At 33.0% G+C, this 24,959-nt stretch overlaps 2 protein-coding genes across 6 annotated transcripts in view; one reads left to right on the top strand and one right to left on the bottom strand.

Annotated features, from left to right (window-relative positions):
- Nucleotides 1-18,393, bottom strand: part of LOC126736038 (protein phosphatase 1 regulatory subunit 21) — a 129,669-nt gene extending 111,276 nt beyond the window's left edge. For both annotated transcript variants that reach the window (XM_050440236.1, XM_050440238.1), the window contains exon 1: nt 18,180-18,393. In XM_050440236.1, coding sequence (XP_050296193.1) covers nt 18,180-18,377 — 198 coding nt within the window. In that variant the 5' untranslated portion in view covers nt 18,378-18,393. The remainder of the gene's footprint in view (nt 1-18,179) is intronic.
- Nucleotides 1-24,959, top strand: part of LOC126736016 (transcriptional regulator ATRX homolog) — a 181,542-nt gene that overhangs the window by 50,020 nt on the left and 106,563 nt on the right. For 3 of the 4 annotated variants that reach the window (XM_050440201.1, XM_050440200.1, XM_050440199.1), the window contains 2 exons: nt 5,580-6,109; nt 20,726-20,920. In XM_050440201.1, coding sequence (XP_050296158.1) covers nt 5,580-6,109; nt 20,726-20,920 — 725 coding nt within the window. The remainder of the gene's footprint in view (nt 1-5,579; nt 6,110-20,725; nt 20,921-24,959) is intronic. The other variant, XM_050440202.1, reaches the window with a different exon arrangement.

The raw sequence follows: 24,959 nt of genomic DNA, 5'->3' as shown, positions 1-24,959 counted from the left end.
TCGGGACGTCTAACCCATCTTATACCATCTGACCCAAATAAATTTAAATTACTTTCATCTGACCATAAAACGTTTTTCCATTGATTATAGGTCCAATATAAGTGTTCTTTTGCGAATCTTAAACGAATTTGTCTATTTTTAGTTGAAATGAAAGGTTTTTTTACCGGTCTTCTGGCTTTTAAGTTGGCGTCACATAAACGTCTTCGAATAGATCGAACTGAAAGTGAAATGCTGGGATATGCCTTTTTTATATCTTCGGCGTAGAAAAATGGATTTCTTATAGAACATCGTCTAATTAGCTTGTCAGTTGCAGATGTTGTTTTTTTGGGTCTACCTGGCTTAGAGATGCTGGCAGTAGTGCCTCTAGTTTGCCACAATTTGATTTGTTTACAAATGACACTTTTATGAAGATCAAGTTCTCTAGCGATTGTTACTTGTTTCATTCCCGCATTGTGCTTCTCAATTATAAGTTTTTTTATTCGTTCAGATAAATTTATACCTCGAGGCATTTTAATACTAAATAGGCTTCTTCACAATCGAAAACGAACTGCTTCAAACGAGACCTATTTAATTTAAAATATTTAATACAAAAAGTTTCTCTATTTATGTCCTCAAGTAAAAAAAACATTGTTTACTATTTACATTCCTGTGATAAATATTCAAACTGTTTTGGTATGAATTTATGGCTTAGGCTAAGATAAACATTTTTAATACATGGTGTCACAAAAGTTTTGATTAGATTATTAAATTAGAAAATAAATTAAAAGTTTCTCTACTTTTGGCCGGCACTGTATATTTAGTCTACGTTCTTGTACGGACGCCACTGGTTAAACTTTTAAAAAATCTCCTACATCAAAAAATGACTGTTAATACCAGCAAGTTAATAAAGTTATGATGAAGAAACGATTTTTACTTAACATTGTAACACCCTGTAGCTCAAAAATTACGAGGTTTAGGATATAGCTTTTATTAAGAATATGGGTAGAACAAAAACACAAATTATAATAACTATTCTTTTATTTTTATTACTTAAGCAGCGAATGAAGCAAAAGTCGAAAAAGGAATGAATCTTAAATATATCCCTTTTAATACAGACTAATACGGACCTAATGAATCGGTCTTTGTATTAGTAAAAACACTACGTCAGTTATTATACAAACGCATTTATATTACAGTTGCTTTCTGTTTTCATAAAGAAAGATGACGATGTGGATATTGGCTTAAACTAAATATTAACATCATAAACCTCTCCAATAATAAAAATATATTGAGTCATATTTGTTGACTATTAAATACATCTATTTCAATAGCTTTATTTGAATTTTTCTTCTTAAAATCAGCGAAGAATTAATACCCTTAAGGATCAGCATTTTATTCTGTAACACCCTGTATTTATAAGTTATGAAATAGAATTATAGTAATCAACAAAATCAGAACATTATTTATTGGATTTTTATTATGGTGTTGGAGATACGAGAGACAAAGTTCTAATTAATTATGGACAAAACTCGGGAAATGGAAAAAATAGAAGCACGGCTATTACTTTTAAACATTATGAAGAACATACAGAAAAAAAAATAAGAAGAGAAGCCTAAAATAGAATTTTGCTTACATTTGCTGCAGAGTGGCGCATTTCACGGTCATGTATGCTGTTATGACTGGATAATTTGTCATATAGATATTGGGGAAGTTTATTATGGAGTACCTTATAAACAAGAACAGCCATATTGATTTTATAACGTTCATCCAAATTCAACCAGCCAGAGGCAAGAAATCAACGTGATCAAATTTTCTTCTATCGTAGCAAAACGTTTGTAGCTTTTGTAGGCTTAACTTGTCCTTTTGAGCAAGAGCTGGCCAGAAGAGTACACTACCATAGCTAATTAAAGAGAGAACCAACGAATCACTTAATTTGAGTTTAACATCAGAAGATAAAATATCTTTATGCATGTATAGAACTTTCAATTTATAATAGGCTTTTTGTAAAATACTGGAAATATGTTTTACAAAATTAAGCTGATTATCAAGAAGAATGCCTAGGTTTTTTTCGCAGTCAGATGGTTGTATAATATTTCCATCGATAATAACATTTAAATTCAAATGATCAGATTTAGGCATTCCAAAAAGTAATAGTTTAGATTTAGTACCGTTGAGAGCCAGCCCATGAAAATTAGACACCTGTACAATTTGATTTAAATCGGTATGAATGCGTGCTAAGCCAGTATTCAGTTCATTTATCGGAAAAGCTGAGTAGAGTTGGACGTCATCTGCATATTGGTGAGACTTGCAGTTATGCAGGAATTCAGAAAAATCACAAGTATAAATCGAAAATAGTAGTGACCCCAAAATGCTCCCTTGAGGAACTCCCTGATTAATATTTAAATATTCTGAAAAGGTGGAATTTAAGAGCACTCTTTGCTTTCTGTTACTTAAGTAATCACAAAGTAGACTCAGCACCGACTCGTGTAATCCAAAATATTTTAGTTTGGTAAGAAGAAGAGAGTGATCCAGAGTATCAAACGCTTTGCTATAGTCCAGCAGCACTAATGCAGTAACCTCTCTATTATCCAAAGCACTAAAAATATCATCACATACATGCAGTAGTGCCGTCGTGGTACCATGCTGCGATCGAAACCCTGACTGAGTAATAGGAATTATGGAATTAAGTCTAAAAAAATCATTTAATTGCATATACATGGCCTTTTCCAATATTTTAGAAAGGGTTGGCAATATACTTATAGGTCGATAATGAGAAAATTTCGTAGGGGAATTATTTTTTGGGATGGGCAGTAAATCAGCATTCTTCCATTCAGATAGAAATTTTGATAATACAAGTGCTTTATTAATTATAAAAGTTATATAGGGTGGTAAATAAGGAACTAAAAGTGAAATCATTTTAATGCCCAGGCCATCAGAACCAGTTGCAGTAGATTTTATACTACAAATTATTTTTTCAACTTGCTTTTCATAAATTTCTTTAAAATGAAATAGTTTCTTAACATTAGGGTGTATTTTATTGGTATACTTAGTTTTAGGGCCATTATTAGTGCATACCATATTTACTTTGGGAATGCTATTAATAAAAAAAGAATTAAGTCCATCAGGATGCGTTTCGAGAATCTCTAATAATTGTGGAAGGAGAAACTTTAGATGTTATGTTAAGAGAATTCAATGTTTTCCAAAAACAAGTAGGGTTTGATTTAAATTGTTCATTCAAGTAGGCTTTCTTTTCGCTACGTACTGCACCCATTACAAAATTCCTAATTTGTTTGTATTCATTAAGCGCAGCATCAGTTTTTAGTTTTTTATACTTCGTGAGGGCTTTTTGTCTAAGTTTCATCATAACTCGTATATTGTCAATAATCCATGGAGATGGGATCCACTTTTAGTGAACTTGGAGGTTTTAAAGTGCGCATGAATATCAAATACATCAATTACGTTTTTTTGGAAAAAAGTTACCATTTCATCAATATCAGTAAAGTTAAATATATTTTGCCAGTTAATTTTTAAAATGTCATTAAGAAAATCTACGAAAACAAAATTTGAATAGTCCCTGTAAGTACGTAAAGACTTTGGTGTACGGGTTTTTTCAAGTTTTAATTTACCTAATACTAAACAATGATCGGATATGTCATCCATATTAATAACCTGCACGTCCGTGATTAAGCCAGGAGCCGAAGTAACAAGAACATCAATTAACTTGGCTCCAAGAATTGGAGCATTGGAAATTCGATTTGGAGACTGAACCACTTGGGTTAAATTATATTTATTTAAAAGACTGTTAACACAAATATACCCAGGGCTGCCAGTATCCAACATATCTACATTCAAATCTCCCCCAAAAACTACATTATCAGAATGAGTTAAAAAACTAACTATAGAATTTTCCAAATCGTCCAAACAAGAACCAAGATTAATAGATGGTGGTCGGTAAAGTGAACCAAAGATTATAACTTTGCCATTAATTTTTGCGCGGAACCATATTTGCTCTGAAGCACTAATTTGTGGTGGGGCGTCTAAAACTTCAAATTTTAAAGAACTACGTATATAAAAAGCGACACCACCGCCACGTCCATTTCTATCTTTACGAATAATATTGTAATTAGAAAGATTAATACCACCATTTTTAATCGAATCGTTTAACCAAGTTTCGGATAGTCCAATTATATCATATTCCTCGGCCTCCACAAACTCGTAAAAGCTGTCAAACTGTGAACAAAGTGAACGTACATTAAAGTTAGAAAAATAATAATTATTTTTTTGTTGCATGCTTCAGACATGTATACATTTAGAAGCATTAAAGTTTTCTCCGCCAACTACGATACAGTAAAATAACCAATATGCTATATATGTAATAATATAGTATTCTTTAAAAAACCGAACAATCCATATAATATGTATATCTTGTAAATGAATACAAAAATCACCCAAAAAAAAAAAACTTTGCGAAAAAACTAAATTATATACATTCTTTAAGTTTGAAAAGCCAAGTAGTTTTATATATAGAGATATAACGTAACTATTCTAACGATAACCTTATTTTACATCGTCAATTTTATTAATACATATTTTTTGTGAAGTTGCCGGGTTCCAGCGAAATATCTTACCAGATGTGGACCAGACGTTAATGTGACCATATTTTCGTTTAGCTTCCAGAAGCAAATGGTATCTACGAGACGTTAACTCTTCAAACAAGGCTACGGGATGATTTTTCAGCATTTTCTTCTGCATAAAAATCTGGTTCCTTTTAATATTGCTAATAAAAACGGCTATAATTGGGGAAGGGTGATCATCGTTGCCTTTAGGAAGACGAAAGACATAATTGAAATCATCAATGCTACATGAGACGCCTAAATTTTCTTGAAAGAATTTTGATAGATCGACACCCAGGTCTTCATTCGCAAACTCTCTAAAGCCGCAAATTCTTAGGGAATTTCGTTTTGAAGCTTGCTCCAGATCATCCAAACGAGTTTTGACGTTATGGATTTCTTTACTGTTGTTTGTTACCGAATCTTCCATCTTCTTAATCGCATCACAGAGCCTGTTTAACTTAGTCTCTAAGGCTCCAATTTTAGTATCAAATTTTTCTTCAATTTTCTTCAAAAAACTAGCACAAACCTTGGAAATCAGTTTTTCGATTTGATCTTCTTCCAGGCGATTAGCGCTTCCGCTACGGGTTGTAGTACCACCTCCTCTCTCCACTCTCTAATATTAACCAGCAGTCAAATCTCAAATGATTGGTACTTTAATTAGTCAGATTATAAAGACCAAATCGATTATGTTCAAAACGACTTACTCAGACCATGGTTAACACACTACTTCACCAACTTACAATAAAATTACTAATTATTAGCGAGTATGTTCTACATATATAGCAAAAGTATGCGGAGCTGAAAATGTGCTTCTACTCGGACGTAAACATCGCAACGTCTCATTTTTGTCATCATTTTATCTCTGAAAAGGGTCAAATTAAAAGTCAAAACGTCGGCATCTTTTTTGAACAAAAGTAACTTTTTTTCATTATCCTTAATGTATCAAAAAAAAACTATAATTTACATTTTTATTGGTTTATTGTTTAGCAGGAGGAAGAAAAGTCAAAAAAAGATGCAGACACATGTAGCGGAGATGAGAAAGACAACCACGAAAAGGAGGCATTAAAAGAAAATAACACTAGTCCAGAAACTTCGCCAAAAATGAAAAAGAAGAAGGTGCAAGAAGAAGAAGATCCTGTTAATAACATTTCTGATTCTGATGGAGAAAAGGGCGATTCAAGGAAGGAAAATTCGGAACAGTCTGATTCAGCCACTGTGGTCACTAGTGGTAATGAAGTCGGTGACCGGACGCATTCAGACAAAAGTGAAAGTGATCAGGATAGTGATTCTATGCCACTAAAAGCTAAGAAAAATAACCCATCAACTGCTTGTAGTGATAATAATTCAGAAGATAAAGATAAAAAATCATCAAAGAGCGCAAGTGAAAGTGACAGTGATTCTAAAAATAACAAATCAGAACAAACCGGAAAAGTCACAAATATTAGTGATAGTGACAGTGATGTAGATTTTGCCAAGTTTTCACGAAAGAAAACTAAATCTAAGAAGGAGATAGTCAAGTAAGTATTCTGCTATATTTTTAGAGTTGAATAGTTTGTTTGCATAGACATATCGTATTTTATATTTTGCAAAATACAAAACTCATGATATATTATATCTATTGATCAGCGAGGGAAAGTCCTTGTGTTTTTAAAAGTGGTAGTCATTGATAAAGTAGTAATGTTACGCTCAATAGTCGAATTCGAAAAAAATACGCAATTCTATTTTTGAGCAAGAAATATTTCCCAAACCCGAAAAAAAAATTTTATACGACTTTTGAGGCACTTATTAATTAAGAGGCCACCTAATACCTGGAATCCTTTACGAGGGGTTGAAAGCACCCCTTAAATCTTAAACAGAAAGAGGGATCGTGTTATACGTTATGTTGAAAGCGTTTCACTTTAAATTTAAATGGTGACTTCTGAGTGACTGATGGATTTCTTCTGGATATGAAAGCCAAATAAAATTATGGAAAATATGCTTTAAATAATAAACCTTTTTGCCTGAAACCCTTTCTTACAATTTTTTTTATTGGATCATTAAAACATGATTAAAAATTTATTAGTATTGTTCATATTATTGTTATTACACCTTATCAGCATATCATAAATAAAAACAAAATACCAAATAAAATGCAAACACAAGTATATGAAGAATTTATCTGGCTTGCTAAATATCATTGGTACTTTTTTCATAAAGCAGCATTTATTTAAATAGTTTTAAATTATTACCCAGTATTTTACGTGTTGAAACACTCTTAGCAATGGTTTATTCTACTGCAGAGAGGGTTGAGATGATAGAGTTTTTCTTTCGGCATAACAATTGTGCCAATAGAACGGTACAAGACTTTAATGACCTTCATCCAGAAAAACGAGTCAACAGAAAATACGTTCTAGAAATAGTTGCTAAATTTAGGGAATCTGGCAGTGTCTTAAATAAAAAGCGTGAGGTTCAAAATGCTGTTGTTGTCAATGAAGCAATGCAAATAACTGTCCTAGCTCAACTTCATGCCGAGCCAGGAATAAGTGTCAGAAAATTGGCGACGAGTACAGGAGTAAGCAAAAGTAGTGTTCATAGAATACTTAAGCATAATAAATTCCATGCTTACAAAATTCATCTGGTGCAAGAACTGAATGAGGACGATTTTGACAGACCAGTGCAATTTTGTGAATCGCTTAGTGATATGATAACTGTTAATCCGCGTCTTATTTACAACATTTGCTTTTCAGATGAATGTACTTTTTTTCTTAATGGCAACGTAAATCGTCATAACTGCCGCTACTGGTCAAATGCAAATCCGGGCCAGGTTCGTGAAGTTCATACCCAGTTCCCTGAGAAGTTAAATGTTTGGGCGGGAATCTTGGGCGGCTCCATTGTTGGTCCGTTTTTTCTGCCCGGAAATTTGAATGGAGAAATGTACCGAGATCTCTTGGAAAATGCCGTATATCCAAGAATAGTAGAAATAATGGAAGGCGGAAATCATTCTGATGATGATCAAGTCGTTTTCCAACAAGACGGAGCGCCTCCACATTATGCTGCTGGTGTGAGGCAATATCTTGATGAGATATTTCCTGATTGTTGGATTGGAAGGAGAGGACCTTTTATAGAATGGCCAGCTAGGTCACCCAATTTAACCCCATAAAATTTTTTTTTATGGGGGCATTTAAAAACAAAAGTTTACGCTACCCAACCAGACACCCTAGAAGACTTACACCAGAGAATTATAAATGAGTGTCAGATGATAACACCTGAAGTTCTACAAAACGTCAGGCATCGTTTTGAGCAAAATCTGTATTCCTGCATGGAAGTAGGCGGGGCACAATTTGAACATTTAATAAATTGACGTAATTTAAATAAACTTGTTTTATTTAAAAGACACGAAAGGAAAAGGGTAGGTATTTCTTATCTCTCCACTTTTACTGGCAGTAAAGATTGTATTTCTTGCTATTTTTATATCCACAAGATATCCATCAGTCACTCAAAAGTCACCATTTAAATTCAGAGTAAAAAGGCCTTCAAAATAAGGAATGACACGACCCCTTTTTCTATTTAAGATTTAAGGGGTGCTTTCAACCCCTCGTAAAGGGTTCCAGGTATTAGGGGGGCCTCTTAATTAATAAGTGACCCCTTTGAAATTAGGACTTCCTTATTCTTTTAAAAATATTATCCAAAACAGAGTTCAAAATACCTTTTTCATTTTCGCTGTTTCTACAATTTTGACAAGCTGTCATATCCGGATAAAAAATTTTAGCCACTTCAAATTTGGCAGTTATATTCAGAATTAAAAGACCTTTTAAATAAGGCATCACACGACCCCTCTTTCTATTTAAGATTTTAGGGGTGACCCCACCCCCTCGAAGAGGGTTACTGGTATGAGGGTGCCTTGGTAAGGAAAAGTTGTCCCCCTCGAAAATAAAATCGACTTGTTCGAGATTTCTGTAAAAAAAATTTTTTTTCATACCAAAAATACCTCTGTTTCGTTTTCGCTGGGACACCCTGTATATCAAATTGCTATAAAATTATACCTGAATGTCAATCCGGTTTTAGGAAACATTTTAGTACAACTACTTGTCTGGTAAATCTAAAACTAATATGAAATGATGTTAGGCACTATGAAGAATAAAAACAATTAACAACCGTATGTTTGCTGGATTTTAGTAAGGCATTTGACACTCTAAATCATGATATGCTGCTAGCTAAATTAAATTTCTTTGGTTTTTCTAATACTTCTATTGCCTTATTAAGATCCTACCTGACGAGCGGGTTTGAATGTGTAAAGATTGATTCCCACCCCTTACACTCAAAATCTAAATTTATTCCTGTTACCACTGGGGTACCTCAGGGATCTCTATTAGGACCCTTATTATCTATATATACAGGGTGCCCCAAAAGTGATGGATCAAACTCAAACAGAGGATAGAGGGAGTCATGTTCAATCAAAATCACCCCCTATGTTTTTATGCAATTGTGAATAGTTTAAAAGTTATAGCCATTTTTATGTATTTTTTAAATTCAAGGACACTGTCAAATAATAGCTTATAAAAAAATTATACAGTGGATTAAACAATGCGTTTTTTTGTTTGTTTTTACCTAGAAGTGATGTACCTTTCTAATAAAAATATTTTTTTTTAATATTACTTTTCGAAAGAGCTAAAAACATTTCTTTTTGGACTTTTTACAACTTTAAAAATAAGTACCCTTAACTTTGATGCCATTTTTTTCTCAAAAATGTAAGACATAAGAGTGACCCTGTAGCTTAAAAACTTCTACGTTTCATACCGATTCCAGCAAGGCATGACTTAAATACATTATTTCTTATTAGCTAATTAAATTTTCAGTTTTTCAAAAAAGAGGCGAAAAAGAATTTTATGGCTAAATCAATATTTACCAATTTTTTAAAATAAGTATGTTTTGTTGGGTTGGTGGATTGCAATAAGGTACAAAAACATTAGAGAATGGTTTATTGTTTTACATGATAGTTTTGCTATCATTTACAATAAGTGTTCAAAATGTCTGCCGCGAAATCTAATGCATAACCTACATCGGCGTATAAAATTTCTCTTAATCTTTCTGAATGAACGTTCATTTTGGGTAATTAATCTAGTTGCTGTAATAATTTGGTCGTGTAGCTCTTCCTCATTACGATTTTCCCTGGCGTATACCAACTCCTTAAAGTACCCCCCATAGAAAAAAATCAATTGGATTGAGGTCGGGGGAGCGCGGTGGCCAACGAATTGTACCTCCCCGTCCAATCCAACGACCAAGGTAGGCCTCATTTAAAAACTGTCTCACCTGAAGGCTGTAATGGGCGCACGCTCCATCGTGCTGCAGCCACATTGATTGACGAATATTTAATGGAATATCCTGAAGTAAAACAGGTAAGTTTTCTTCCAAAAATCTCCTATAGATTTCACCATTTAATCTGGCTGGTAGTTCAAACGGCCCAATTAATGAACCGTTAAGAATGCCACTCCACATGTTCACACTAAATTGATGTTGAAAGCGGTCATTTCTAACAATTCTGGGGTTAAAATATGCCCAGTGGTGTAAATTGTGAATATTAAATATTCCCGCCCTCTGAAAACTAGATTCGTCTGACCATAAAATTTTGTTAAAAAATTGTGGATCCTGCCTATTACGATGAAGCATTTCTCTACAAAATTCCACCCTCTTGTCATAATCACCCGGTAATAGATCTTGAACCCGTTGTACATGATAGGGATGCAACTGGTTTCTTTGTAGAATGCGGTGTACTGTTGTTCTCGGAAGACCAGACCGTCTTGATATGCGGCGAACCCTAGTTGAAGGTTCCTCTAATGCCATTTCAATGATGTCATCTTCTGCCTCAGCATTTTCATCAGGTCTTCCTATTCTGCGAGGATTTCCAGGAACCTGCCCCTCCACGTATGCGTTATGCACTCGTTGAAACACCCTGTAGTCAGGATATCGTTCACGATCGGGAAATCGTTCACGATATTCCCTTTCAGCCGCTCGAGCGTTTCCATTACAAAATCCATAAACATAATGCATTTCTGCATACTCACGGACGGTATAAAGCATTATGTGTTCAATTGTATAAATAATACAAAATTGTATGTACTTAGCCAGTACCTGGACAACACAACACTATATATTTTAAATTATTTTTAAATTTTGTTTACGACAAAAAACACGACAAATCAACATTCTTCAAAATAACCGCAGATAAATTGGTCGGTATTAGAAGTCGACATACTTATGTATTTTTAAACATTTTTGAGACACTTTACTATCTTAATTTTATTATTTTTTCGTAAAATAATAAAGCAAAATATTGATTTAGCCATGGAATATTTTTTTTTGCTTATTTCTTAAAAAAATAAAAATTTAATTAGACAATAAGAAATTTTAATAATCTATTCAAGTTGTACTTTGCTGGAATCAGTATGATTTAAAGAAGTTTTTAAGGTTCAGGGTCACTCGCATGTTTTATATTTTCTTCGCAAAAAAATGGCATCAAAGTTAAGTACTTATTTTTAAAGTTGTAAAAAGTCCAAAAAAATTGTTTTTCTAGTGCTCTTAAAAAGTAATGTTTAAAAAACATATTTTTGTTGGAGAGGCACATCATTTCTAGGTACAATAAAAAAAACAGATTGTTTAATCAACTGTATAATTTTTTTAAAAGCTTTTATTTGACAAAGGTACTGGAATTATTCCACCGATAAGGGGTGTTAGCGATATGATAAATATCGCATAGCGGCATAAAACTGATTAATAAATACGATTGAAAAAGTGCCTCTGTATTATTTATATTTTGGTAGACATAACAACAAGGCGGGTCCATGCGAGACTGATACCCGAGAGGTGACTCGACTCAGTCTTACTGCTCGCTCTGCATCTAACGAATCATTTTTAAGATTATTTGTGTCTTCGTTTTATAATAATTATATTATATTAATAGCGCCCCTTGAAAAATAACGGCGTGGCAATTGTGGGTTGCATGTACTATCAATAAGGCGAGGCTTCGGATTTTATTTTTGTGTATTGTGGGTTGCCTTTACTATTATTGGAGGCCTTCTTCGACTTTTCTTTTATTTTCACGCGAGCAACGCCGCGGGCATTCAGCTAGTTCTCATAATACGTTGCTGATATAAAAAATATTATATCTTATTCAAAACTACAACAATGCAGGTACTACGCAGATGATTCTCAGATTTATACATCGTTCTCATTAAACTCCTTACGACACCCACAAACACAATTTAATTCTGACTTAAATAATTTACATATATATGCTAAGGCTCATAATTTGAAACTAAACCCTTCAAAATCGTGTCTCTTATTTCTAGGATCCAATAGAAATAAAATAGAACATGTTTCTCAAGACTTTGTGGTTAAAATAGATAATACAGTAGTACCGGTGGTTAATGAAGCAAAGAATTTGGGTATTATTTTTGATAATAATTTGTCTTTTTCAGCCCACATAAGCAAAAAAAATTGCCACTGCTTATATGCGCTTAAAATATTTAAATAATCTTAGTGTGTCACTTAGCGAGTGAAACCAAGTATTTTTTGTGCAACTTTTTAATATTATCATTGTTTGATTTACTGATGTAATCTACAATAACACAATTACTTCGGCAGTTTCATCTTCTATTTAAAAAGTGCAAAATTCCTGTATGCATTTTTCCTTTAATATTAACTATATAATATATACTATAATATAATAACCTTTAAGAGTGGTTTTCCCTAATAGTGAGCTGGCATCCTCTGTTTTAAAAAATCGTAAATCACTTGATAACCTTCAAATTAAAATAAAAATAAAAGCTGACCTAACACCTATTCAACGTAAGCAAGTAAAAAATGCTTATGAAGAACTTACTTTGCGCTCACGTACAGAACAGAACTTATGCATACAATATTTAAATGGCATTCCTAAAGTGGTCCAACAAAAGAGGAATAATGTTATTAAGCAGACTCCAAAAAACTAAATGTATACTTTAATAATGCAGGTGGTTTGCGAACTAAAATAGCTGATCTGCGGAATGCTGTCAACAGTTGCATATATGATGTTGTGATTTTGGTGGAGTCTTGGCTTAATGAAGATTTTCTAGACTCGGAGTTAAGGTTCACTGACTTCAATATTTTCCGTCAGGATCGAAGTTACACAAATACAGGGAGGCAAAGGGGTGGTGGCACTTTGATTGCTGTGCACATCTTTGTGCTTGTATCATGCAGTGACAAGAATATCATTTTTGGTGCTGTCTACATCCCTCCTGCTTCTCCTTTATCAATTTATGAGGAATTTGCCTCTACATCCATGGATCTTGTGAGTATTCATACTAGTTGTGATATTCTATTTTGTGGTGATTTTAATCTGCCACATGCGGTATGGAGGAACACTGTGAACGGACTCCCTGTTGAGACGGCTGAGTCTATAACATCTGCAAGTGTGCTATGTAGTTGTTGTAACTATCTTAATCTTAAGCAGGTGAATGGCTTGCCAAATTTGTTTGGTACTTTTCTTGATCTGTTTTTCTCAAGTTTGTCAAATGTTAAAGTCATATATGCTACTGAAAATTTATCACCGGCATCAAACCATCATCCTGCTTATGAAATAAGTATTCCTATTTATTGTGATTTTAGTCTTAAGTATGATGTTTATTATTATGATTTTGTAAACTGTGATTTTGTTACCATTAATAATTACCTTGCTTGCATGAATTGGGATACTGCTTTTAATCAGAAGTGATAAGGATATTAATAAATGCATTGATATTTTTTACAATGCTCTCTATTTTGCTATTGAGATGTTTGTTCCAATTAAACATTTTAAATCATCTAATTTTCCCACTTGGTTTAGTAGAAAATTACAGAATCTTGTTATTCAAAAAAAGATTGCTCACACAAAATTCAAAAATAGTAAGAATCCCATGGATTATGTTAATTTTTCAAATTTGAGGAATAAATGTAAAACTCTTCGTGATGAATGTTTTAGGTCATATATTGAAAGATTAAATACTGAAATTTCTCATGATCCTTCTTCATTTTGGAAACACATCAATAGATTACGTAGGTCTGATTCATACCCCAATAGCATGCATATGGAAGCCGAGGTTGCTGGTAATGGTCAAGATATTGTAAACTTATTTGCTAGGTATTTTGAAACTACATACAGGCAACCTGTCCGCAAGGCTCCTGACTATAAATTTGATTACAGTCTGGATTTAAATCGCATCTCTTTTTCTTTATTGGACATATTTGATGAAATCTTACGCCTTCCAAACAAACATTCTTTTAGCCCTGATGGTATCCCATCTGTTTTTCTTAAAAACTGTGTGTGCACTCTGAGTAAGCCTCTGCATCACCTTTTCAATCTTTGCTTGACATCAGGCAAATTTCCTGATTATTGGAAGGAAAGCTTTTTAACGCCAATTCATAAAAATGGGGATAGAACTGATATTTGTAACTATAGAGGTGTGTGTATTCAGTCTGTAGTTCCTAAACTGTTTGACAGGTTGTTTTCTGTGCGATTTTCGTGGCACTGTAGGCGATTGCTTAGTGATCATCAGCATGGTTTTTGTCAGGGTAGATCTACGGTGACTAACCTGTTGACTTACCAGTATGATTTGATTGGTGCTTTTGAGAGGTCTGTACAGGTCGATAGTGTGTACACAGACTTCTCAAAGGCCTTTGATAGGGTTGGTCATGAACATCTGGTTCAGAAGTTTGGGGCTATGGGCCTTGGTAGGACTTTGAACGAGTTTTGTCACAGTTTTTTGACTGGTCGCACACAGTTGGTCAGGATAAGTAATTATATTTCTAATGGTATTGAAGTATCTTCAGGCGTGCCTCAAGGTTCGCATATTGGACCGGTCTTTTTTAACTTGTTCATAAGAGATTTGAGTGATGAAATTGTTCATTCAAAACATCTTGCTTTTGCTGATGATTTTAAACTGTATAAAGCCATTGAGTCATATCTTGATGCTGAGCTACTTCAATTGGATTTAAATAGTGTTGCTGAGTGGTGTAATAGCAATAGTCTGAAACTGAATGTAAAGAAGTGTGTATGTATTTCGTTTGGTCGTTCTAATAAAATTATTAATTATCAATACACAATCAACAATAACGAACTCAAGTCAGTTGATACAGTTAAAGATTTAGGTGTTCTTTTTGATACCAAGCTAACTTTTTTGCCGCACATTTTGGATATTATTAACAGGAGTATGCGTAGTCTTGGTTTTATCACTAGAAATAGTGTACATCTTTCACCTTATTGTTTCAAATTACTTTATTACTCTTTGGTACGTTCCTTGCTTGAGTATGCGTCTGTAATTTGGTCCCCTTATTATGATTCTCATATTGAACACCTTGAGGCTGTACAAAGAAGATTCTTAAGATCCCTTGCTTATAGAGCTGAAGTTAATATTTTTCGTAATTATTACATCGACTATAATGCTATCAGTGTCCAATTTAATATCCCTAATCTTGAAGTCAGACGGCATTATTCTGATGCTTTAACGTTTTATAAGATCTTAAATGGTTTATATCATTGTCCTACCATCTTGGAAGCAATTCCTTTTAACACCTGTCAAAGAAGGATCAACTCTTCTATGTTTCGTTTACCCTTTCATTCGGCCAACTATGGGTTTTTTTCTCCACTGACTAGGACTTTGCGTTTCTTTAATGAAAATAGTTTGGATCCATTTTCTGGCGGCTTACGGTCATTTAAATCAAAAATAAATAATCTTACACTTTAACCTACGTTCCTTGGATAGTGCTAAGTTTTTAGCCCTGTTGATGACTGTTTTTTCAGAGGTTTTATCTTGGTATATATATATTTTTTTTGTAATTCTAGTATTGTATTTATATTGCTATATTGTTTAGTATTTTGTATTATCTATTTTGTTTTTGTAAACTGGCTCTGCCGTATATTGAAATAAATAAATAAATAAATAATATTTGCTACAGAAGTCATATTACCCTATATCTTAATAATCATTTTATTCTTTCAATGTCAAATAGACGCAAATATCACATGTACTCTTTCATATACAGAATTTTAAAGTCGTGAAACCCACTATATCTAAGAAATTCAATGTGCATGAACACAACCATAATACCTTTTTCATTTGGATTTTTTCCAGTCTCTTTTCATTCTAGTTGTGTCATATTCATATAGCTGTACTGAATCTAGTTTACACTTATATTTTTGTTTCGCATTTAACAAGATATACCTGTATCATATTATTTATATTCATATATATTGGATGTGTTGCCCTGCCCTGTGTACATAAATATAAATAAATTTTATTTTTTTAAATTTTTTTCAAGCTCGCACTATCAAAATGTATAGAAGAAATATTCTTACATAAAGTTTTTTTTTTGTTTTCTTTTTATTTTTTTGCTTTTCGTTTAGGATGTATCGTTTAAGAGTGCCTCTTGCAGAGGTACTTTTGAAAAACGGTTTTTATAATCGAGATGCATTCCTAATTGCTAACTTCACTTACATCATAAGTACAACTGTAATTTTTGATATTGGCAAATAAACATTTTGAATTTGAATTCTGTTAACTCATTAAACATTTCAACATTTGTCTTATCCTGTGCTACCTTTAAAAAACAAATTAAACAATTATTATTCTCTCGCCAGTAAAAAAGAAAAAATAAATATATATTGTTACGTTCCAGTCTATCGATGTTCCAAGTTTTGGTTATTTTCAATTTCGTGTTTGTGACCCAATATCTTCAATATTGCGGAGGGTTGTTGGGTGGGGTCAGAAATAAAACAGAAACCTGTTTACCTAAATGTCGACGTTTCGACTTATATTAAGTCATCCTCAGGACACTGAAATGGATTCAAGTAATTACAGAGGTAAAACAAAGTAATTTCAAGTACATAAAAAACACTATTAAAATAAATGTTCTTTAAGTTACAAAAATTAAAACAACAAAAACCACGACACAGTTAAAATTACATTCAGGTACAATCCGTTAAAAAAATTTTTTATAAAAAAAAAACAGTATAAAATTAATTTTTTTTTTTTTTTTATATACATTACACCTCTTACCTAAGTCTAGGTTTCTTAAGTTATAATTAAAACACATTTATAATAGGAGCGTAGAATTATTTTTAACATGGGTTAAATTGTAGGTGTTATTGCTGGCAAACTAGAATCAACAATAAGCCAAGAAACAAATGTTTTTATTCTTCCGAGCGTTTATTTATTTAATTTTTATGATTCAATGTTATGTTGATAAGTTAAGGATTAGTAGATAAGGAAGATGTATGTATCTATACGTTCAAAACCAGAAACTTAATTTGTTAATACACTGTGTGATCTAAATTTGGGACATACACTCTTTGACAAAAATAAATTTTATGTTTTAGTTTTATCTTTTTGGTAGTAAATTAATTAAATTATAGTAACTTGCATTTAGATCATCGGTGTCTTGTTTTTTATTAATGCTTTCTTTATACTTTTTTATATTAACCATTTCTAGTAAAATTCTTCTTCTAAAATTTCTATTATGTCCCAAATTTAGATCACACAGTGTATTAACAAATTAAGTTTCTGGTTTTGAACGTATAGATACATACATCTTCCTTATCTACTAATCCTTAACTTATCAACATAACATTGAATCATAAAAATTAAATAAATAAACGCTCGGAAGAATAAAAACATTTGTTTCTTGGCTTATTGTTGATTCTAGTTTGCCAACAATAACACCTACAATTTAACCCATGTTAAAAATAATTCTACGCTCCTATTATAAATGTGTTTTAATTATAACTTAAGAAATCTAGACTTAGGTAAGAGGTGTAATGTATATAAAAAAAAAAAAATTAATTTTATACTGTTTTTTTTAATAAATTTTTTTTTTAACGGATTGTACCTGAATGTAATTTTAACTGTGTCGTGGTTTTTGTTGTTTTAATTTTTGTAACTTAAAGAACATTTATTTTAATAGTGTTTTTTATGTACTTGAAATTACTTTGTTTTATCTCTGTAATTACTTGAATCCATTTCAGTGTCCTGAGGATGACTTAATATAAGTCGAAACGTCGACATTTAGGTAAACAGATTTCTGTTTTATTTCTGACCCCACCCAACAACCCTCCGCAATAATAAATATATATATAAATTTTTTTTTCCTCATTCGTAATATATATGTATTTATCCCGACATTAATCCTTTTCCTCCCCTTTCCCGTTCCTTATCATTTAATGCATTAAATATGTGTATATCTGCTTGCTTCATGCTGCTTGCATTTTTAACTTATATTATCTAACATTTTTATATAAGTTTTTTTTTATATTCTTACATTTTGTTATATTTGTTAATAGATATTTACTTGGGCCTAAACAGTTTCTGTCATCATCTAAAGGCTGCATTGACATGGCCTTTTATTTATCATGTTCTATTACTATTTTCCATACATATTGTAAATCTGTCATGAAAAATAAATAGCAAAATAATAACAAAAATATCATTTGGCTATTTTACTCTCTACTAATATTTCTTGCAAAAAAACGGTTACATAACATCCTTTTAAGAAAAATATATTAATGAGGTACTTTTTGATCAATCAACTAGTGACACTTACCTCGTCCCTACGTCCGATCCTAGGCACAGACTTCGAGGCTTTTAGAAAGAACTTTTCGAAGTCCGAATTCCCATTTTTACTAGCACTTCTCCCGATTCGTGGTACGTTTTTCACTGCCTTAAGAAAAAGCAGATCGTTGCCAAATACTGTTAAAAAACAGTGATTTATGGCCAAGAAGATTACGAACGCGCGATACATGACGATTTTTAGTGTAACTCACTGTTTTCCTACAACAACAACGTTTTTATATTAAAAAAATTGGTTTATTAGTATTCCTGAAGTGGCTTGCGGGTGAATAGGCCCTTATATTTTTTTTTAGTTTATTTACTGGCCCCTATTGGTAATTTTGTGCACCTTTGTAGAATAGGAAATTAATTTGATAGTATGAGTGTAATGAGAAAGACAATAATATGTAGCCGATATTCATTTATTTATTAATATTGTGATTTTATTTTAAAACAAGTTATTTTTTGAATGTTTTATTTACTATCGGTTTTATTTATTTATTCATTCAAAGTCTTTCGATGTGCATACAAGGTGCCCGGAAGGTAGGTGCGATCTTTCAAGTGAATCATTACCAAATTTCCCTAAAATAAGTATTCAGTTCTAAAACGTGGTAAAACATCTAGCTTAATATTTTTGGACTGTAGTAAAACATTCGATACCCTAAACCACCACCTTTTATGTGAAAAATTACATTATTACGGATTTTCTAACGGTGCATTAGGTTTTTTCAGAAACTATTATTACAATAGCTATATCTCAAACTTAGATCAGCTGCTCTATACTGAGCCCAGACGGGTTTGGTATAACTTAAATAGTAAAAGAGCATTAAACAGATTACTAAATTCAATGTAATGGGTCTACCAATAGAAGTGATAGGAGTTTAGTGGGCCATGTACGCAAAATGGTATGTGTCAAAACGCGGATCAAGCGTCAGTTGTGTTAAGTACTTTGAAATTTCATCATGAATCGTTTAAGTCAAGAGCAACGTATAGCTATCGTGAAAAGGTATTACGAAAATGCGCAATCGGTTAGAGCCTGTTATCGTGCTCTTAGAGAAGATTTTGGCCATCGTGGACGGCCTTCTGAGCTTGCAATAAGGCGCACAATTAATAAGTTTGAACAGGAGTACACTCTTCTAGATAATAAGCCACTAACGCGACAAAGAAGTGCAAGGACCGCTGAAAATATCGCCGCTGCAAGAGAAAGTGTTGACGCGAATAACAATGTGTCTGTTTTGCGCCGTTCTCAGCAATTAGGCATTTCACCAATGTCCCTGTGGCGCATTTTGAAGAAAGACTTAGGCCTACATCCATATAAGATGGTTCTAACTCAAGAATTGAAGCCTGCTGGCCATGGTTGACCATGGATGACATGGAAACAAAATGCCGATTTTGGGAAACAAATCATCTTTTCAGATGAAGCCCATTTTTGTCTTAGTGGCGTTGTCAATACGCAAAATTGCCGATTCCCCAGAAATTAGTACAGGTGCCATTACACCCGTTAAAAGTAACTGTATGGTGTGGTTTCCATGTCGGTGGAATTATCGGTCCATACTTTTTTGAGGATGCAGGGGGGCGTACTGTGACAGTCAACGGAGAGCCCTACCGCGACGTGATAACAAACTTTCTTTGGCCTGCAATTGATGATGGAGACTTCTAACAGAATTGGTTTCAACAGGACGGAGCAACATCACACACCGCCCGAGCCACAATTAATTTATTAAGAGAGGGTTTTGAAGATCGAATAATTTCGCGACATGGCAATATCAACTGGCCACCAAGGTCCTGTGATCTTACTCCCCTGGACTTTTTTCTTTGGGGATATGTGAAGTCGAAGGTGTATTCTAACAATCCTCAAACCATCAATGAGTTGAAAGTTAACATAACTAGGGTTATTCGCGAAATTCAGCCCAACTTGTTAGAAAAAGTGATTGAAAATTGGGTTCATCGTCTAAACGTCTGCCGCCGTAGCCGAGGTGGACATCTTAATGATATTTTGTTTAAAACATAATGTTACATAATAAACTACAACATGAAACATCAATCATAGAAATTAACCAATTCGTTTTTATTTTTTAGCAATTTAAACTTATATCATTCTTATTGGTAGACCCTTTATTATAGGGAGAGCGAATTGATAGGTTGCGATCAAATAGCTGAAGGTTTTGCTCAATTCTTTTCCATATACGGCTAACGTACCATCGGTCGTCAATGACCCTGTATATTCATTGGTATTTTGTCCCCATTAAACACTGTATATCATCAAATTCCGAGACAGTTTTACCACTAGCCAAAATTCTTTATTTTTACTCTCGACACGTGTTTCGCTAACGATGTTCAGCAGCTTCGGGAGAATATTAAAACTTTTTAAAACAGTAAAAATAAAGAATTTTGGTTAGTGGAAAAAGTGTCTTGTAATTTGAGTGCCACACCAAAGGTTCAAACCATAGAACTAACTGTATATCGTATATCACCTAATTTGTAACACCTGGTATTACATTACTTGCATTAATCAATTAAATTAATGATTTTTTTTTGTAGGGAAGCTAAGAAGAGGATGCAGAAAAAATCCGTAATTTCCGATTCTGATTCAGATGACGAAAGCAGTAACAAAAATAAGAAAGATGAGAGCGATAATGAATTTTTAGCTGGCGAAGCTAAGGAGTCATCGAGTTCTAGCGAAGCTGAAGTTCAGAAAAGGAAGGATTCAACTGACGATGAAAGTGATGAAGAAAGGTAGTTTTCATTTTTATTAGAACAAACTGGGAAATTGCAGAAAATTATAGCAAGTAGTTTTAAGTAAGAATTAATTTTACAAATAACATGCAAAAGAACGGTGTTTTTAAAGGATGATCAAATTAAATAGTTTCAATTAAAAGCTTAAATTATAGCTCATGATAAAACTGTGGAGACTGAAATAAAGTTGAAACACAGAGCATTCATTATATCGTTAAAAAATAGTGGTCGCTCTCGAAAAACATCTAACAGTAGAATTTATTTGTATTATATCAATTGTACCGATATTAATAGCAAATTGTATACAGATCGTGTTTTCGTTCGTTACTTATAGGAAACCGCATAGAGGCGAAATTTTGCAACGTCGCGCGTGTACGAGTGCCTGCGACAGAGCACCGCCCCGGCCGCATATTAAGATTCCACTATAGGATTCGGCACCCGTCTTTATTCTGATTGGTTGATTTAAATAAATCTTGATGCCGCCAAGCAATAACCCAAGTACGGTGCCGAATCATATAGCGGAATGTTTTGGCGGTGCTGAAACACAGAGTGAAATGTCAAAGCGGTGCCAAAATTCAGAGTGGAATGTTGGGATTGTTGATAAACGTCTTGTAAATGTTGTTAAAATACAGCCAATTAGTATAATTTCAAATTTAAGCTATGTTTTATTAGTTTTTTTCTCAGGACTATTTTCGTTTTTCTTCCTATTATGTAAGAAAAATATGTAGGTATTATTATGATAATTATCCAGTAGAAATTGGTCAAAAAAGCATTTATTATTATTTATTTATGTATGGTATTTAAAAAAAACTTGACGAAATATAGAGAAAGTGGCCGCAGAAGAGCTTGCATCATGGTAGATAGTAGATACAAAAAGCTACAATAAGGTTTCAAATGATATATTAATATTTAATTATAAAACAAACAAACAAAATGGACGAATCCAAGTTATATTAATAGTCTAATAAATACATAATTTATAATTTGGAATACAGTTTTTATGAAAATCTAAGGTGCCATTAGTGCTAGAGAGATTGGGAGATTCGGTTAATCACATGATCGGCATGTGCCAATACGGAGATTCTGCGTTTAACCAAATCTTTCAATCTCTCGTAGCATAAATGGTACATTTTTAATGGCTGATACCATGACTTTTCGCATTTAGACGATTTTGTGACACATTTTTTGCCAAATTTCTTTTTCTTTTTTTTGATGAAGGTTCACCTTTGGCAGGACGGCCACTAGGAAGTCTTTTGGAACCCCTCGTGATTCCCACTTTTCTTCTACTTACTGATGTAGGTTGGATTTTAATATTTAAATTAGATCGATGTCTTAGTGCCAAAGAACTTCCAGCTGTGGAAAGAAATGATTCCCATGATGTCTTGGTCTTAATAGATTTTAGTCTCTGCAAAAATTTTTTTTTTGTTGAAGCGAGGTACCAAAATCTTTATGGTATTTTGCCATAAGCGAAAAAATGTCCTGAATGTCTTCATTGGAATCTACATGATCATTTTTTTTTAAACTCCTTGAAGTTGAAGGCACGCTTTCCATTTCATTTGACAATGGCTTTTCCATTAAACCATCAGATATTAAATTTTGTTCTTCTTCGGTGTTGGTTTTAAGCTCATTAGATGTTAGCAATGGCATATAAAAGGATATTTATTGGAGGCACATTTTCTGCAAAGGCCAATTTTGCCATTAGGTAACGAGATTCCATTGTTATGGCAGGAGCATTAACAATTTGGTCATCAAAATAAAAATATACTAATGCCTGATGCTTGCAGAATTTCCCTAGTTTTCCGGTAAAACATGTACAAGCGCTAAAGTTTCCATCAACAAAATAAGATTCTCCTTTTTTGGTCGTGCTAGGAACTTTGTATAACTTTTGGCCTAGGTACACGATGTCCTCCTTTTTTAAATTATTTGTTTTATTCAGTAAATTTTTTAGTAATAATCTAGGCCCAGCACTTCTTGAATTTGCGAAATTTCTAATTCTTTTTTGATAATACTCCTCCATGCAAGTAACAGTAAAATCTATAAGTGCTATAACATTATACGCTTTATTTCGTGAAAGGACGATATCTTTAAAAAGTCGAACACTAATTTCAGCGAAGTTGTTTGTCTGATGTCCATGCGTGGTGGCATCGCGATAAGCCAAGCACCACTGTTCTTTTCTCTCCCAGTAAGAATCAACATACCTAATCCAGTTTTGATACTTTTTAATTACAAGGCAAGTAGTTTTATCAGTATCATTTTCGGAAACTAGTTTTCCTGTACACATAGAATAAAATTTTGAAGCATCTTAAACGGTATTCGGAGTATTTGACGGTCATTTGCCTCTACATTATTTTTTTTTCAAAAAGCCACCGCTAAACTGCTTGCAAAATATGAAACTTACATAAGAGAAGTTTGCTTTCAGGCCAAACTAAATGCAAAGCATTTCTTTCTGCACTACTATCATCTGTGACAAATATTTTTAGGTACCCTTGCCCACCAAAACTTTGTTGGAAACTTTTTTGAGCAATAAAAATGCAGCTTCATAATCTGCCTCTGATTGGCCTTTAGTAATTAAAACAGTCGAGGGTACAGCTCCAACTGCGCATGGTGTTAAAATAAAGGTAACAGAATGGCCAGCTGCATCTCAAGATGCGGTGCTGTCGGCAAAAACAACTTGTTGCTTTGCAGCAACTTAGTTACAATAATTATTGCATACAGATTTTCATTATACTCGATAAGGATGCCATCCTTCATATAAAGTTCACGTTTCTCTATTAATTTCTAAAATAAAAATAGAAAATATTAGGTATGGTGTAAAGCTTTTTAAAATTTCTAATTTATGATCTAGCAGATATTATAGTGATAGAAAATGCTGTTCTCTTATCTAATTAATAAATTTGTATACATACACACCTCAATGGAGCCTGCACCAAATCGAGGACCCAAATTCACTTTTCTCCATTCAGTGTACCAATGAAGAACAGTGCGGTATCGTGGATTAATCTGAGCATTGGCAAATTCTGTACTGCTCAAGCCAAACTGCAACTCCATTTTTGATTCATGACAATTAATAGCTTCTCTTATGGACATTCCATCATTAAAATTAGAGTTAAAAAACGATTTTATTTCCATTCTATGGCGCAAAAATGAAGCAGCTTCTGCTGTATTTAAAGTATGGTTGGTGTTCGTTTTTAATTTCAATAATTGTAGGATATCCTGCGTAAAAAATATTAAATTCTTAAATCGTGTGATAAAATTAACTATAATACTTACTTTAACATATGCATCTTTCTTCTTAGTATCCTTTGATATATTTTTTTAATAGTAATAACTAATTCTACACAACATTGCGTATTTTTTGATCTCCCTTTTTTATTTTCCTCTCTCCTTACTCGCTGAAACCCACCATGATGACATAAAAATGTCTTTCTAAAAAAAACCACCGTGTAAGTACCGTATAAAATTACCTAAATTGAACACTTCCAAGTAATATTTAAAAACAAAATGTTCTAGCCATTTCCATAGACACAAATTGAAGTAACTACCTTATTTTCACTAACCACGCAAAAACCGCGGACAAAATATTACCTCATTTGATCCATTTAAAAGATAATTGAATAAAACTATTACATTTTATCTAATTCATTTTTAGTGACATCTACAATGTAAAAAGTACCAAAACTTTTTTTCAACTTTATACTTACTGCTATGAAAATCTAACACTTTTATTCAATGCGCTTTTAACGCGCCACGAAGTGCTACTGTCTTCTTCATAAAGTTTTAGCCATTGCATAACTTCATCTTCTTTTTAAATGGTGCACGATAAATGAAATCGTTAACTTTAATAAGATTATTCATCACACCAAAGACCCACTCTAATATTTACAACTATAAATAAAAATCGATAACACCGATAAAAATCATGCGGGTAGGTAAACAAACGCATAATTTTAATCATAACCTCAAAAATAACCCTTATGTGCAACGAGATTTGCAGAGTAGTCTCGCTAACATTATACTCTGAATTTCGGCACCGCTTTGA

Source organism: Anthonomus grandis, chromosome 5 (assembly GCF_022605725.1).
Source record: "Anthonomus grandis grandis chromosome 5, icAntGran1.3, whole genome shotgun sequence".
NCBI classification, from domain to species: Eukaryota; Metazoa; Arthropoda; class Insecta; order Coleoptera; family Curculionidae; genus Anthonomus; species Anthonomus grandis.
This window is presented reverse-complemented; position numbering and strand designations above follow the sequence as displayed.